Consider the following 12331-nt stretch of genomic DNA (forward strand, 5'->3'; position numbering starts at 1 on the left):
CTTATATAATTTTGTCTGTACATATGTGTAGTAATTTTTTGTTAAATATAAGAGAAGAAATTTTATCAATTATCTCATAACCATCATATATCAACTAATTGATAAGAGCTTTTATGCAAAGGTCTAAATATCTATATAAATTAATTGAATAAATAAATAAATATCTTTATCTGTAAACTAATTCAATATGAAATAAAAATTGATCTTACACCAATTTATAATAATATATCCTCCTCCCAACCTGTTATCTTTCGTTATTAGGCTACAAATTAAATGCAAAACGACAAATATGAAAGTGGTTGTTTATTTTTTGTAAAAGTACATCAGTAAAAGTTTGTAGCAGATTTTTTTCAACATGTTTGTAATATAATATCATTGTTGACTCCGCGATATACATTGATGATGAAAATATTTCATGAATTAAAAAATGATTAAAATTGACATATACAGAGCCTTACATAGTAATAATAAATATTATAATTATAGGAACAAATGTATCCTTATAGTATAAAACCTGAATAAATATGTTTGATCTAAGCTAAAATGAAAAAAAAAAAGAAAATGAAATGACAACTTGTTTAAAAAAAATGTTATGTATTGTCGAGGAGTCTCAATGGTTTTACAGATTAAGTAATAGAGTTTGTTGTACATAAAATTCAGAATAGAGTCTACATTGTCAATAACAAATTTGAACTCAACGAATTATACAATACCAGAAGTTTTTTGGTCAGAGACAATACGCTTACAAATGTGTATTATCTTTTTATATCATATTACATAGATTTTTTCTACTTATGCAGGATACAAGTACATGGATGTTAGTTATAAGAGCACAGAATCGGTGTCTTCCCCTTTTTCATGTACAAAAATGTATATAAAAAGGTATATGGAAGAGCTTTAGTTCCATTATTATTATTATCTTGCATCTTATTACTTTACTTATTGTTACATGCGATGATACATGATGTACTCGTTAGAACATACACATATTACACATTCTTAATACTCAACAAATATGAAGGTATATGCGAATCAATACATCTTGTGTGTAAACATCTATCGTAAATACATTGTTGTGTTATAGTAAAAAATAATCTAGATGCGTGATCTTGGTAGAATTCTGACGTGTTTATGTTTATATACGTAAAATATATAATATAAATCGTCTGAAAATTATTATAAAATATGTATAAAGTACACAAAGGAAATCTCTTTAAAAATATTCATTAATCGATGGATTCTTGTTGGAATGTCAGTGTTAATAATAGCACTTTGTTCAATTTAAATAAAATATTATTTAAAAACATCATCAGAAGAAAATAACATTTAAGAAAAAAGAAAAAATATATACATATATCTAATACCGATTACCACTATATTTAATATTAAAAAGAACGTATAAAATTTTACTTTATCAGTCATAAAAGATGGAATAATATAAAAGAAGTAGTTAGTAATTATTATTAACAAATCAATTATAATACGTTTTTACTTGACGTTTTGGAAGTCTATAAAAAACGTGTATAACAAATAAGTGTATATGTGTCGTTAAACAATTAATACGTTAATTAAATAATATTATATGATTTGAACATTCATTATATTGTTTTACAGTACCGTAATATAATTTACTTTCAAAATTTTACATATAACAGTATACTCACTTACATACATGCTCTCTTTGGTTCAACATTCCTCATAGTAATTTTCCTTGACATAATTCTTATAGCACACATTAAGTTATATTTTTGCTATAGCAACGATCTAATATATTTAACAAGAAAAAAATTTGAGTATAGATCAAAGCATTGGAGCTAATTTAATATTATCACAAAGACAAAACCATAAAATGCACAATCAAGTTTTATATTGCGAATTTTTTGGATCTCTATATTTTACTAACAGGTCTTAAAAATAATTTTTTACTTTGGTCATATATCTTTTTGTTCAGTCTTAAGTTTATTTAGTTCAGAGTATAAATTAATAGGTCTTGCGTTATATCTCTGTTTTTTATCTGTTCGGTATATAATTATATTATTAAAATAATTTCTTAAAATAAATGGAAATGGAATGTTTTAAGCATTCCTTTAAATGAATGTACATGCATACTCATATAACTTGCGAGTAAACAAAAATGCATTTAATGTTCATGCATATTTATACACACAAATTCAACATGTGTATTTATATGATGTGAAATTATATAATGATTTTTTATAAAGCATTACTTTCTGCACGATATCGATTATGATTCACATACTGTTCTGGAATGTTGCATAATATACATATAAATCTGTATAGCAAAACATATAAAGATATACAAAATGTAAATATATTAGGGCAGTTTCCTTTTACAATCATCCTAAAACATTTGTATAATATTTATGATTATGTACGTATATTTGCTAAATAATAGCCGCTCATATTCATGATATCACACCACTGATTATAAATATGAATAGTTAGACGATAGAATGTGAAATTAAACTTTGAAAATTTGTATTGCAATAGCGACTTAGTAGCTGATCAATTCCACAAGAATCTTTCCAGTCCTTGCAATCGTTAATATTTAAAAATTTTAAACGATATTTCAAGCCGGTATGTTTAATTCAAATACAGCACTTTTTCATTATATAAAGATATAAATTATTTGTATACATCTATGCCATAGGATATTAAACTACTTTTTATCCAGAAAACAGTAAACGTATGAATTAGTTTTCGCATGTACTCAAAAGCATTTTGCTAATGATATTCTCAGATCAACATAGTTATTACTAATATATGTAATAGCCACATTTTTTATAAATATTCTTAGCGATATGCCATTAACGTGACATAACAAATATAACAAAGAAGGCCTTTGTATGTAACATTTACATTTTAATAATTACTTACCTTTAATGTGGAGTAAGTAATATATTAGTTATTACATTAATATATATATATATATATATATATATATATATGTATATATATATATATGTACACACACACACACACATATATATATATAATTAATCATGCACTGCTCCATTTGTATTCAGACATGAATGCGCAAAGCCACACTGTCCGTTTTATTCTCTGCTTCTATTTCGTGTTTTATCGTATCGAGTCGTTCATATATTGCTCTAAATGTAGGCCTGTCGGATGGTCTTCTATTCCAACAAAGTTTCATTAATTCATATATCGATAAAGGTGTATTATCGGGACATTGGAGAACATTGCCTTCTTTGATGTACTTAACAACTTCTTCATGAGTCATTCCGTAGTATGGTTGAAGCGCAAAACTAAAAATTTCCCACAAGCATACAGCAAAAGCCCACACATCAGATTCAACAGTGTATTTGTTATAAAGTATGCTCTCAAGAGGCATCCATCTAACTGGAATAGCATCCTGTTCATCGCCTTTATAGTAATCTTGAAGATATATTTTTTGAGATAATCCAAAATCCGCAATTTTTACGATCATTTGATCGTTTATTAAACAATTTCTAGTAGCAAGGTCTCGATGTACAAATTTTCTGTCCGATAAATATACCATTCCAGATGCTACTTGCAAAGCTATATTAATTAAATCCATATGCGATAGTTGAGAGTCTGTGAATGTACCATCTCTCTCTAAGCTTCGAATAATGTAATTCCCGGGCGAACAAGAGCGTAGGAATTCATTTAAATCACCACGTCCCATATATTCAAATAAGAGACACATTGGACGTCCTAATGCACACACACCCAACAACTTAACAATATTTGGATGATTAAATTCTGCAAGCAAACATGCTTCTCTCTCAAAATCTACGAGCAAATCATCTGACGCTTCTTCCTTCAACATTTTTACCGCAACATTTGTGAATTCTTCACCCGGCACAAGACCAGGTGCTTTTGCCTGAAATACTCGACCAAAGGCACCCTGACCTAAATCTCGTACATAAATAATATTATTTCGTGGAAATTCAAGTTTCTCCAATTTTGGATTAAGTTTTGCACTTGTCTTATGATACGCTTCATTGCTTGGCAATTTGTCCAAATCAATATTAACATCCTGTAAATATATTACACGGTAAATATGACTTTTTTTTATTTTAATTTTATATCGTCATTGTATGCAAATATAGATACCTGACTTTCAGTTGGATTATATCCTTGATGTCTTTTATGAAGTCTTCGCCTTAACAGTATAGAAAGTACAGTCCCAGCAATGATTACAAATCCCAATGAAGAGAGTGCTAATATAAATGATGGAGTGATAATTGTATATATTGTCAAATCTTTTGGATCAATTTCAATTATTGTATCTGTGGTATTATCTGAATAATCAAAATATTAATTAGATAACGAGACTTGAACGTTTATAAAGATAAAATTATCATCAAATAAATTTGTTTTTTTACATAAACATTTTACCACATATAGGAATATCACAATGTTGCCAGCGTGTCTCAGGATCCATAGTGAAACACCATGGCATAGATTCAATGCCATCTACGTTTCTACAATAATTTTCATCCTTTTGAATTTGTGGAAAAATATCTGGTGGTTTATCATGATTATGTGGAACTTGAGCACTCCATGGTTGACAATCTAATCCACCTTTTGTTTTATTCAATTTTCCCATGTAATATCTACCATTACCTTTGATACAGTCATCTAAAATATGTATCATAAAATAAATAAATGAAATATTTTCAAAACGAGAGTTATATTATTTGACGGTAAGAAAACTTACAAGTGACAAGTTCTTGTTTTATATCGGTTAAATAGGCCTCCGAACAAGTGACTTTTCCTTTGACTATCCTTGGTAAACTTTGACAATCTGGTAAACTAAAATGGCCACGTGACCTGATATAAATTCCTTTTTGCTTTTGGTCCTCGATTATTATCCAGTTATTGAAACAAAAATGATGTACCGCTACGCAATCTTCGTAACACAATGGCAGTCCTACTGATTCATGGCATCTTGGAAAGGCATATAAGCAGAGCATTTGCTGCGACATAAAAACCATATTTATCTCTTTCCGTCGTGATAACAAATAGATATAACTATTATTTAATAAATACAATTAGATGAACACAAATGGACAATAAAATGTATATAAACGTTCACGAAAAAGATACTTACTTCGGCCGCTGAACGACATGGTTCTACAAGAGTTTCTATTATTTCTTCCCATAAATCCGTCGTTATCTGTTCGTTTAACCATCCACCAGGATTATCGAATGAATTGTTAAACCATACTTTTCCAATGCCTGTGAGATATTTTTTACATATTTTGCCATTATAAAGGGCACAATAACCTTGCGGTACTAGCTCTATAAAAGATAATAATCATACAATACGATGCTTGATAAAAAAATAATATATACATTGAACGGATTGGATTACATATTAAAAAATACATACTACTTTGTACAATAGTGATGTGCAAAACAATTGCCGTGAAGGAAATAATCCAAAGCACCATTATTTAAATACAATAATACAATGTTACACACGAAGAAGAAAGATTACATGTTTAAGAAATAATTCCTTTACATAAAGATTTTTTCTTTATCGAATTCGCTTAATTCACCTCGTGTCACGCAGCACATTTCTAAGCTAACGTTGAGATCAAACATTTTCTTTTCTTTTTCTTTTTTTTTCCGAATTACTATATTATATCTCAGAAAAGCAGAGATAAATATTTTTATTTACATATTTATTTCGAACACAAAAGAATATTCTTCGAAAAAATAATAACAATAAAAATATTTTTTGCTCGTGGAATACACCGTTATCAATGAATTTAACTTGCGACGTTAAATCAACACGAGGTACACATTTATTTTCTAAACCGAGCTAGTATATATACATACATATATATATATGTATATATATATATATAAAATAAATATATCAATTTAATTATACTTGGAACTTTAAATAATACATTCATTCATTTGTATTAGTAAGTGATAATAATAAACATTTGATTTTTTCGAACAGAATCTAATTAGCTGCTAGTTGCTACCCTTCCACTGACTTCAATCTGTTCAATGATCCGTTACTAGCAGTTACTAGTAGTCTATAGTACTATGGCCTTTATTATACTTAAGCTTAGTTCGCAACGTATATATATATCAAATTAATAAAAAAAACAATGTAAGCAGAAATGAAACAATTAATATTTTTCGATATTAACAAAAAGATATTCTCATATCAATTCATTTCTATTTATTAAATAGTTATTATAATAAATATTATTATAATTTATATAATTATGCTTGTGTATATGTCCTGTGTGTATACCAATTTATAAGTTTACACAGCTACAAAATTCAATCATTTCATTTTAACTCTTATAGAATTTTTTTAATAATTAATTATTAATTATAAGTTTCAATTTATAGATAAACGAGTATCTATGTGACTATTATCATATGTGACTAACTTTAAATTATATTTTTTATATTTCAAAATAAATGAACTTTTATTGGTTAATCATAATCGACTTATCCAATAGGCCGTATGCTTTGAGAAATATAAATATATATATATATATATATATATATACAACATATATATACACACACACACATACATATATATACACATTAGTTAACTAATGATTCACATGTTTTGTTTTTTATTATTTTATTAATTTATTGAACAAAGTATTTTATTGATTCAGCAATATTATTATCAATATAATTTTTTTTTTTTGGGTAACTTAAAATCATGAAACTTTTGTCTCCTTTTATTTCATAATAAATTTATCATAGCACAAATCAAATATAAACCTGAATAGAATTTAAAAATAATTATGCTCTATTATTGTATTAATGTTGCAATCTTACTGTGACGATAAATGAACAAATATAGCAGTTCTGAATAATACAACAAATCTATTCAATTGTATGATATAGTAAGGAAGAGAGAAATAATATAAGATATCAACTCGAAAGATCTACTCTTGCTTGATTTTTTATCATTCACTTACAAAGAACTCTTATCAGAGATAGAAATAGAACTATTGTTGATTGACCTTTGCAACGTAAAAGTACTTGTTCTAAATGGCTTGGTAAATCTCGAACAACTTGATTTGGTCATAAAAGTATCATACATTTTGTTTTTTGAGTATGGAGCAGTAATATATTTATTATTTGTTAAAGATGGTGTCGCAGTAATCGCTTTATTGTTTGTACTATGCATTTTCATATATATAAGTTGTTTATTTAAATTTTCAAAATGTTTCTTGAGATTATAATACTCATAAGTAATTCGTTTTTCATTTCGAACAGCATCGATGTAGCGATTCTTTAAAATTTCATATTTATCATTCTAAAATATTTTAATGATATGTCAAAGGAATTATTTGTCGAATGATATAATATAAAAAATAAAACTTACTAGTTGATAAAAACATTGCAAAATTATATTTATCTGTTCTGATTGAAAAATTGTTATAGACTTTATTGATGTTAAAATATCATTCAATGGTGCAAAAAATCGTGATACTTCTGGCATTAGAGGTTCTGTAAGTGAGATGGTTGCAACTTTTGTAGATTTACATTCAGGACATTGGTCTTTAACTACAAATAAAAAATACATTTTTCCTAAATATTTCTAGGAGGTATAATTTTATAAAATAAAGTATAAGTTTTTTCTAACGTGCCTTGTCGTTATGCTATTCTGTTTGATTTATAATTAATTCAACAATTACCTTCTCTTATGCAGTTATAACAAAAAATGTGTCCGCATTGAGTCAATCTAAAGTTAACATCTTTTTCACTGTGCGTGCAATAACATTTATTACAAATATATTGATCCATTATTTTTAATTCTAATAATTTTTATTGTAAGCAATATGAGAAAAACTGGAAAAGAAAGAACTATAAAAGTCGATAAAAAATTAATCTTATAAAAGACACACTTATTTTATTTGTAATTTGTAATTCAAAGTATCAAATCCACATAGATTACGCTCTCTTATCGAATTTTAAATTCATTTATATATTCGATATTCACAAAGTTTGATTCGATAATCGCAAGTTTAAATTCGAGAATCGCGATAATAAGAAAATCGAAAGCAATCGAAACGAATCGAGATATTTTTAATAAGGTGTGTTGTCCACGTGTAATTGTGATATTCGAAATATATTTTATTATATATAATATACATAATATTAAATGACATCGCGTGAGAAGAATGTTAAAAGTTTTGTTGAAAGAGATGTATTATTTACATCTATATTTGTAAGCGAAATTTTCTTTCTATGACCATGTTGCATTATGTTACCTATTGTATAACCTATACACAAGTTGTAAACAATTTAAAATTTGTTAAAAGTTAAATAATAATTAAACAATAATTAAATAATGATATTACACGAGTATTAAATATTTAATTAATTTATAATTTATATCTGATATTAAGTTTTCCTACAAAAATTTATTAATTCCCAGTTGTTTACAATAGGCAGGAGCCAGTGCAGGTATTTGCGTGGATACTGCTTTGTTTCCATTAGATACTGTAAAAACTAGGTTACAAAGTCAATATGGATTTTTACAATCAGGTGGATTTAAAGGACTTTATCGTGGTTTATATCCAGTATTGATCGGTTCTACGCCAACCGGTAAATAAATAAGATACTTAAAACTTACAAATTTTATATCGAAATAATATCCGATTAATGTTCGTTACAGCTGCATTATTTTTTGTTACTTACGAAAGTATAAAAGTACATACCCAACCTTTGGTATCCAAAAAGTATCATTCTTTAATACATATGGGAGCAGCATCGCTATCAGAAATGGTATTTATTTTTTATGTATGCTTTTATCATTTAAAAGATTAAATAAATATTTGCTAATAAGGAATTAATATTTTAAAAAAAGGTAGCGTGTATAGTACGAGTACCTGTAGAAGTTATGAAACAAAGAAAACAAGCTTCGTTATTAGATAAGGACAATTTCAGTATAAAGTTTTTATATCGTGGTTACTGGAGTACCGTATTAAGAGATATGCCATTTAGTTTAATACAATTTCCCCTGTGGGAATATTTTAAGAATATTTGGTCTCTTTACGTCGAAAGAGACATATATTCTATGGAAAGCGCAACGTGTGGGTCATTGGCAGGTATAAATATCTAAAAATTATCTAAACTAATATTAAAAACGGATATCAATCGGTAATAATAAATTATAATTTTAGGAGCTCTCTCAGCTGCCATAACTACTCCATTGGATGTTGCAAAAACAAGAATAATGTTAGCTAGTAAAATGGTACAAAATTCCGAGCTCAAATTGTTTACAACATTACGTTCAATATACATTGACAAAGGCATAAATGGGTAAAAGTAAACTTTTTGAAATAAAATATATCTTTACATTAATCGGCCAATTATAAAAACTTTATATATTGCAGCCTTTTCGCCGGTATCAGTTATAGAGTAACGTGGATTAGTATAGGTGGGTTTATATTTTTCGGAGTATACGAGGAGGCAAAATTATTAGCATTAAGTGCATTGGAATTTATGACCAAAGAGAAAAGAAAAACGTTCGATTGATAGAATATGTAAATATTTCTAGCAAATATGACTTATATCTAAACAATTATATTGTATAAATTCTATTTAACACATCAAGATCCATGCTTACTTTGCATGTCATTTAACATAAACCATTTGAAATAAGAACGATAAGGTCAAGAAAATAAAATCGACATCGATATTGAACAACGAAAGTTTTAATCTGTAAATTATTCTATCATAATCATTATTTTTTATCTTTTTCGTTTTGCATCTTAGATGTGATTGAAGATTATCATAAAGAAAGAAAAATTCATAATTAAATATGAAATGAAAATAATTTCATCGATAGTTTTCAATCGATAAGAGAGCCAATAACGTGACAAAGATAAAAATGTTCTTTTTAAAAAAAAATATATATATATATATATTCATTAGATAAAACGACAGAATAACAACAACAACAAAAATAAAAAAAAAAAAAAAACAATAATAATAATAACGAATAAAAATACTCGTGATAATTATTATGTCGTGTCCAAGCACAATGACAATAACGCGTCCTTCGAAGTAAGTATAAGGATACGCATATAGCGTAGGTACAGTGGAATATCGGTAAAGAGACAAACGGCGTGCCGGTGGTGTAGGTGCTCGTGGAGGGGATCATGGTGTTAGCAAGATCCGTGGTCGGATACGCGTGGAAGATCCGCGTTCAGTCGATGCGTGCGAGCGGACCGAGTCGGTCGTTCTCTCGCGGTCGTTTAGCCCTTACACGACTGTTTCCTCTTTTCGCTCGTTCGCACCGCGCTCGTCGTAGTCGTCGTAGTCGTCGTCGTCGTCGTCGTCGTCATCGTCGTCGTCATTTATTATTTGAATCGATCAATCGATCGATCGATCGATCGATCGCGATCTCTAGTTTCATATTACCATTCTATTTTCCTTTCATCGAACAAAAATTACCCTTAAAGAAATCATCGATATATATATATATAGAGAGAGAGAGAGAGAGAGAGAGAAAAAGAAAAGAAAAAAAAAAGGAACAAAGGATATAAGAAATGATATATATATATATATATATATAAAAGATCAAAACGAATTGATATAAGTATAAAAGAAAATTTGTATCTTTCTTTATTATACTTGGATCGGATTTTCTGAGAAAAAAATATAAGAGAAGAGGAAGAAGAAGAAGAAGAAGAAATTGTTTTGATCGTGATCGTCATCGTCGTCATCTTCATCTCGAGTGTTTCTCTCTCTCTCTTTCTTTCTTTCTTTCTTTCTTTCTTTCTCTCTCTTTCTCCTGTTTCTCTTTCTCTCTCACGAGCAAGACATTCCAACACTGTGTAAACTTTCGACACGGTCTCCTCAAGTATATTCTCATCTCCTAGCTTGATTCTGTGAGATTTATTCAGGTAAGCCTTTTCTAGTCACTTTGTGTCACCTTTTTTTTCTTCCCATTCTTTCTCTTTTTGTCTCTTTTCGATCTCCTTGAAATCAGCGAGTCTTATAACTAATCTCAATATTGCTTTACGTACTTTTATTTATTTCATTCGTTCCCTTTTAACTTGGATATAATAATCGATACAATTCGTTCGTTCATTAACTTTACTTTTATTATCTGTTTATATTCAATCTCGATCTTTTTTTTTTTTTTATTATATATATGTGTACATATATATACACATACACACATACACATATAAAAATATAAAAAGTGGAAATAGTATTTTATAAAAAATTTTTACCATCAAAAAAAAAAAAAAAAGAAAGAAACAAAGATATAAATAAAAAATCGAACAAACAAATTGGTAAATAGCTGTGATTGTCTATGTATGCACACACACACACACATATATATACGTATCAAAATACACATATATACATACGCTAAAACTAAATTGAGGAAACGAATCGTATCTAATTAAAGAATCTATCTATCTATCTGTTCTCCTTTCTTTTTCTTTTTCTTCTTCTTCTTCTTTCCTCCTCCTCCACCTCCTCCTTCTCCTCCTCCTTCTTTCTTTTATTTTATTTTCTTTTTCGCGCGCGTAAAGTAACGACGCGATTCGATTGGAAGGCCGTGCGAGATCGACCTCGAATTTGCGAGTAACGAGATAAATCCGACCTTCGTTATCGTAAGTTGGGAACGTTACGTTATATAATTTTTGTATTTGCTATTTTTAGGCGTCTGCAGGCCAACTACCGTCAAATTCGTGCAGACTCGTATCGTCTCTTTCTTTCTCTGTCTCTCTATCTATCTTTCTTTCTTTCTGGAAGCGTGCTAGCGCGATTTCTTTTTTTAAATGTCTTAGATCGATAGGAGTAAGCCGTTGATCGAGATCGACGACGATATATATACGTATCTCTTTATTTCTTTTTGGATTTTGTTCTGTAGAAACAAAATTCAAAAAGGAACAATGAAAGAAGAAAAAGAAAGAAAGAAAGAAAAAGAGAAAATTATCATTCAAAGTTTTGACACCTTTCTCTTATCAATTTTTTTTGAATTGAAAATGTGTAGATGCATGTGTGCGTACATATATTGTGTGCCATACTTCTACCTATATATATATATATATATGTAATTTTAATATTTATAAATACATATATATATAAATCATTATACATATATAAATTTAAAATAATTTTTAGTAGGTTTAAATATATATAATTATATGAATATATATATATATATTAAATATATATAAATCATTATATATATATATGTAAAACTTATAAAACTATATATATATATATAAATTTAAAATAATTTTCTAGTAGGTTTTCATATCGTTTAAACCGAAAAAAAGATCGTTTGTTATAA

General features: G+C 27.9%; 4 protein-coding genes across 8 annotated transcripts in view; 2 read left to right on the forward strand and 2 right to left on the reverse strand.

The window, feature by feature from the left end:
- Positions 1–288: 288 nt before the first annotated feature.
- On the reverse strand, positions 289–6063 carry LOC127073106 (tyrosine-protein kinase transmembrane receptor Ror2). Its single transcript, XM_051014192.1, has 6 exons — positions 5405–6063; positions 5123–5313; positions 4730–4988; positions 4408–4650; positions 4123–4310; positions 289–4045 (listed from the first exon to the last, which is right to left on the reverse strand). The coding sequence occupies exons 1-6, from the start codon at positions 5463–5465 to the stop codon at positions 3044–3046; spliced, it is 1944 nt and encodes a 647-aa protein (XP_050870149.1). The 5' UTR covers positions 5466–6063; the 3' UTR covers positions 289–3043.
- Positions 6064–6609: 546 nt separating this feature from the next.
- Positions 6610–8001, reverse strand: LOC127073114 (RING finger protein nenya-like). The gene is made up of 3 exons (XM_051014212.1): positions 7704–8001; positions 7391–7572; positions 6610–7321 (listed from the first exon to the last, which is right to left on the reverse strand). The coding sequence occupies exons 1-3, from the start codon at positions 7810–7812 to the stop codon at positions 6977–6979; spliced, it is 636 nt and encodes a 211-aa protein (XP_050870169.1). The 5' UTR covers positions 7813–8001; the 3' UTR covers positions 6610–6976.
- An 81-nt stretch (positions 8002–8082) lies between these two features.
- LOC127073111 (S-adenosylmethionine mitochondrial carrier protein-like) lies at positions 8083–9725 on the forward strand. The gene is made up of 6 exons (XM_051014208.1): positions 8083–8236; positions 8460–8616; positions 8687–8796; positions 8879–9119; positions 9195–9333; positions 9408–9725. Exons 1-6 carry the CDS (start codon positions 8171–8173, stop codon positions 9547–9549), a joined length of 855 nt encoding a protein of 284 aa, XP_050870165.1. The 5' UTR covers positions 8083–8170; the 3' UTR covers positions 9550–9725.
- A 492-nt stretch (positions 9726–10217) lies between these two features.
- LOC127061459 (A disintegrin and metalloproteinase with thrombospondin motifs 9) overlaps positions 10218–12331 on the forward strand; it is a 116879-nt gene continuing 114765 nt past the window's right edge. For 4 of the 5 annotated variants that reach the window (XM_050988342.1, XM_050988346.1, XM_050988345.1 and 1 more), the window contains exon 1: positions 10218–10922. The gene's annotated coding sequence lies outside the window, so the exon portion shown is untranslated. Of the gene's footprint in view, positions 10923–11295; positions 11646–12331 lie in introns of those variants that run through there. The other variant, XM_050988343.1, reaches the window with a different exon arrangement.

Source organism: Vespula vulgaris, chromosome 2 (genome assembly GCF_905475345.1).
Source record: "Vespula vulgaris chromosome 2, iyVesVulg1.1, whole genome shotgun sequence".
NCBI classification, from domain to species: domain Eukaryota; kingdom Metazoa; phylum Arthropoda; class Insecta; order Hymenoptera; family Vespidae; genus Vespula; species Vespula vulgaris.

Coding starts and splice junctions, on each gene's coding strand:
- LOC127073106 (XM_051014192.1), bottom strand. CDS start 5,465: ATGGTGCTTTGGATTATTTCCTTCACGGCAATTGTTTTGCACATCACT. Junction 4,651..4,729: donor AAAACAAGAACTTGTCACTT/GTAAGTTTTCTT, acceptor TACATATTTTAG/ATGACTGTATCAAAGGTAAT. Junction 4,311..4,407: donor TTGTGATATTCCTATATGTG/GTAAAATGTTTA, acceptor TTGATTATTCAG/ATAATACCACAGATACAATA.
- LOC127073114 (XM_051014212.1), bottom strand. CDS start 7,812: ATGGATCAATATATTTGTAATAAATGTTATTGCACGCACAGTGAAAAA. Junction 7,573..7,703: donor TTATAACTGCATAAGAGAAG/GTAATTGTTGAA, acceptor TTTTATTTGTAG/TTAAAGACCAATGTCCTGAA. Junction 7,322..7,390: donor TGCAATGTTTTTATCAACTA/GTAAGTTTTATT, acceptor AAAATATTTTAG/AATGATAAATATGAAATTTT.
- LOC127073111 (XM_051014208.1), top strand. CDS start 8,171: ATGACATCGCGTGAGAAGAATGTTAAAAGTTTTGTTGAAAGAGATGTA. Junction 8,237..8,459: donor TATTATTTACATCTATATTT/GTAAGCGAAATT, acceptor TGTTTACAATAG/GCAGGAGCCAGTGCAGGTAT. Junction 9,334..9,407: donor ATTGACAAAGGCATAAATGG/GTAAAAGTAAAC, acceptor TATATATTGCAG/CCTTTTCGCCGGTATCAGTT.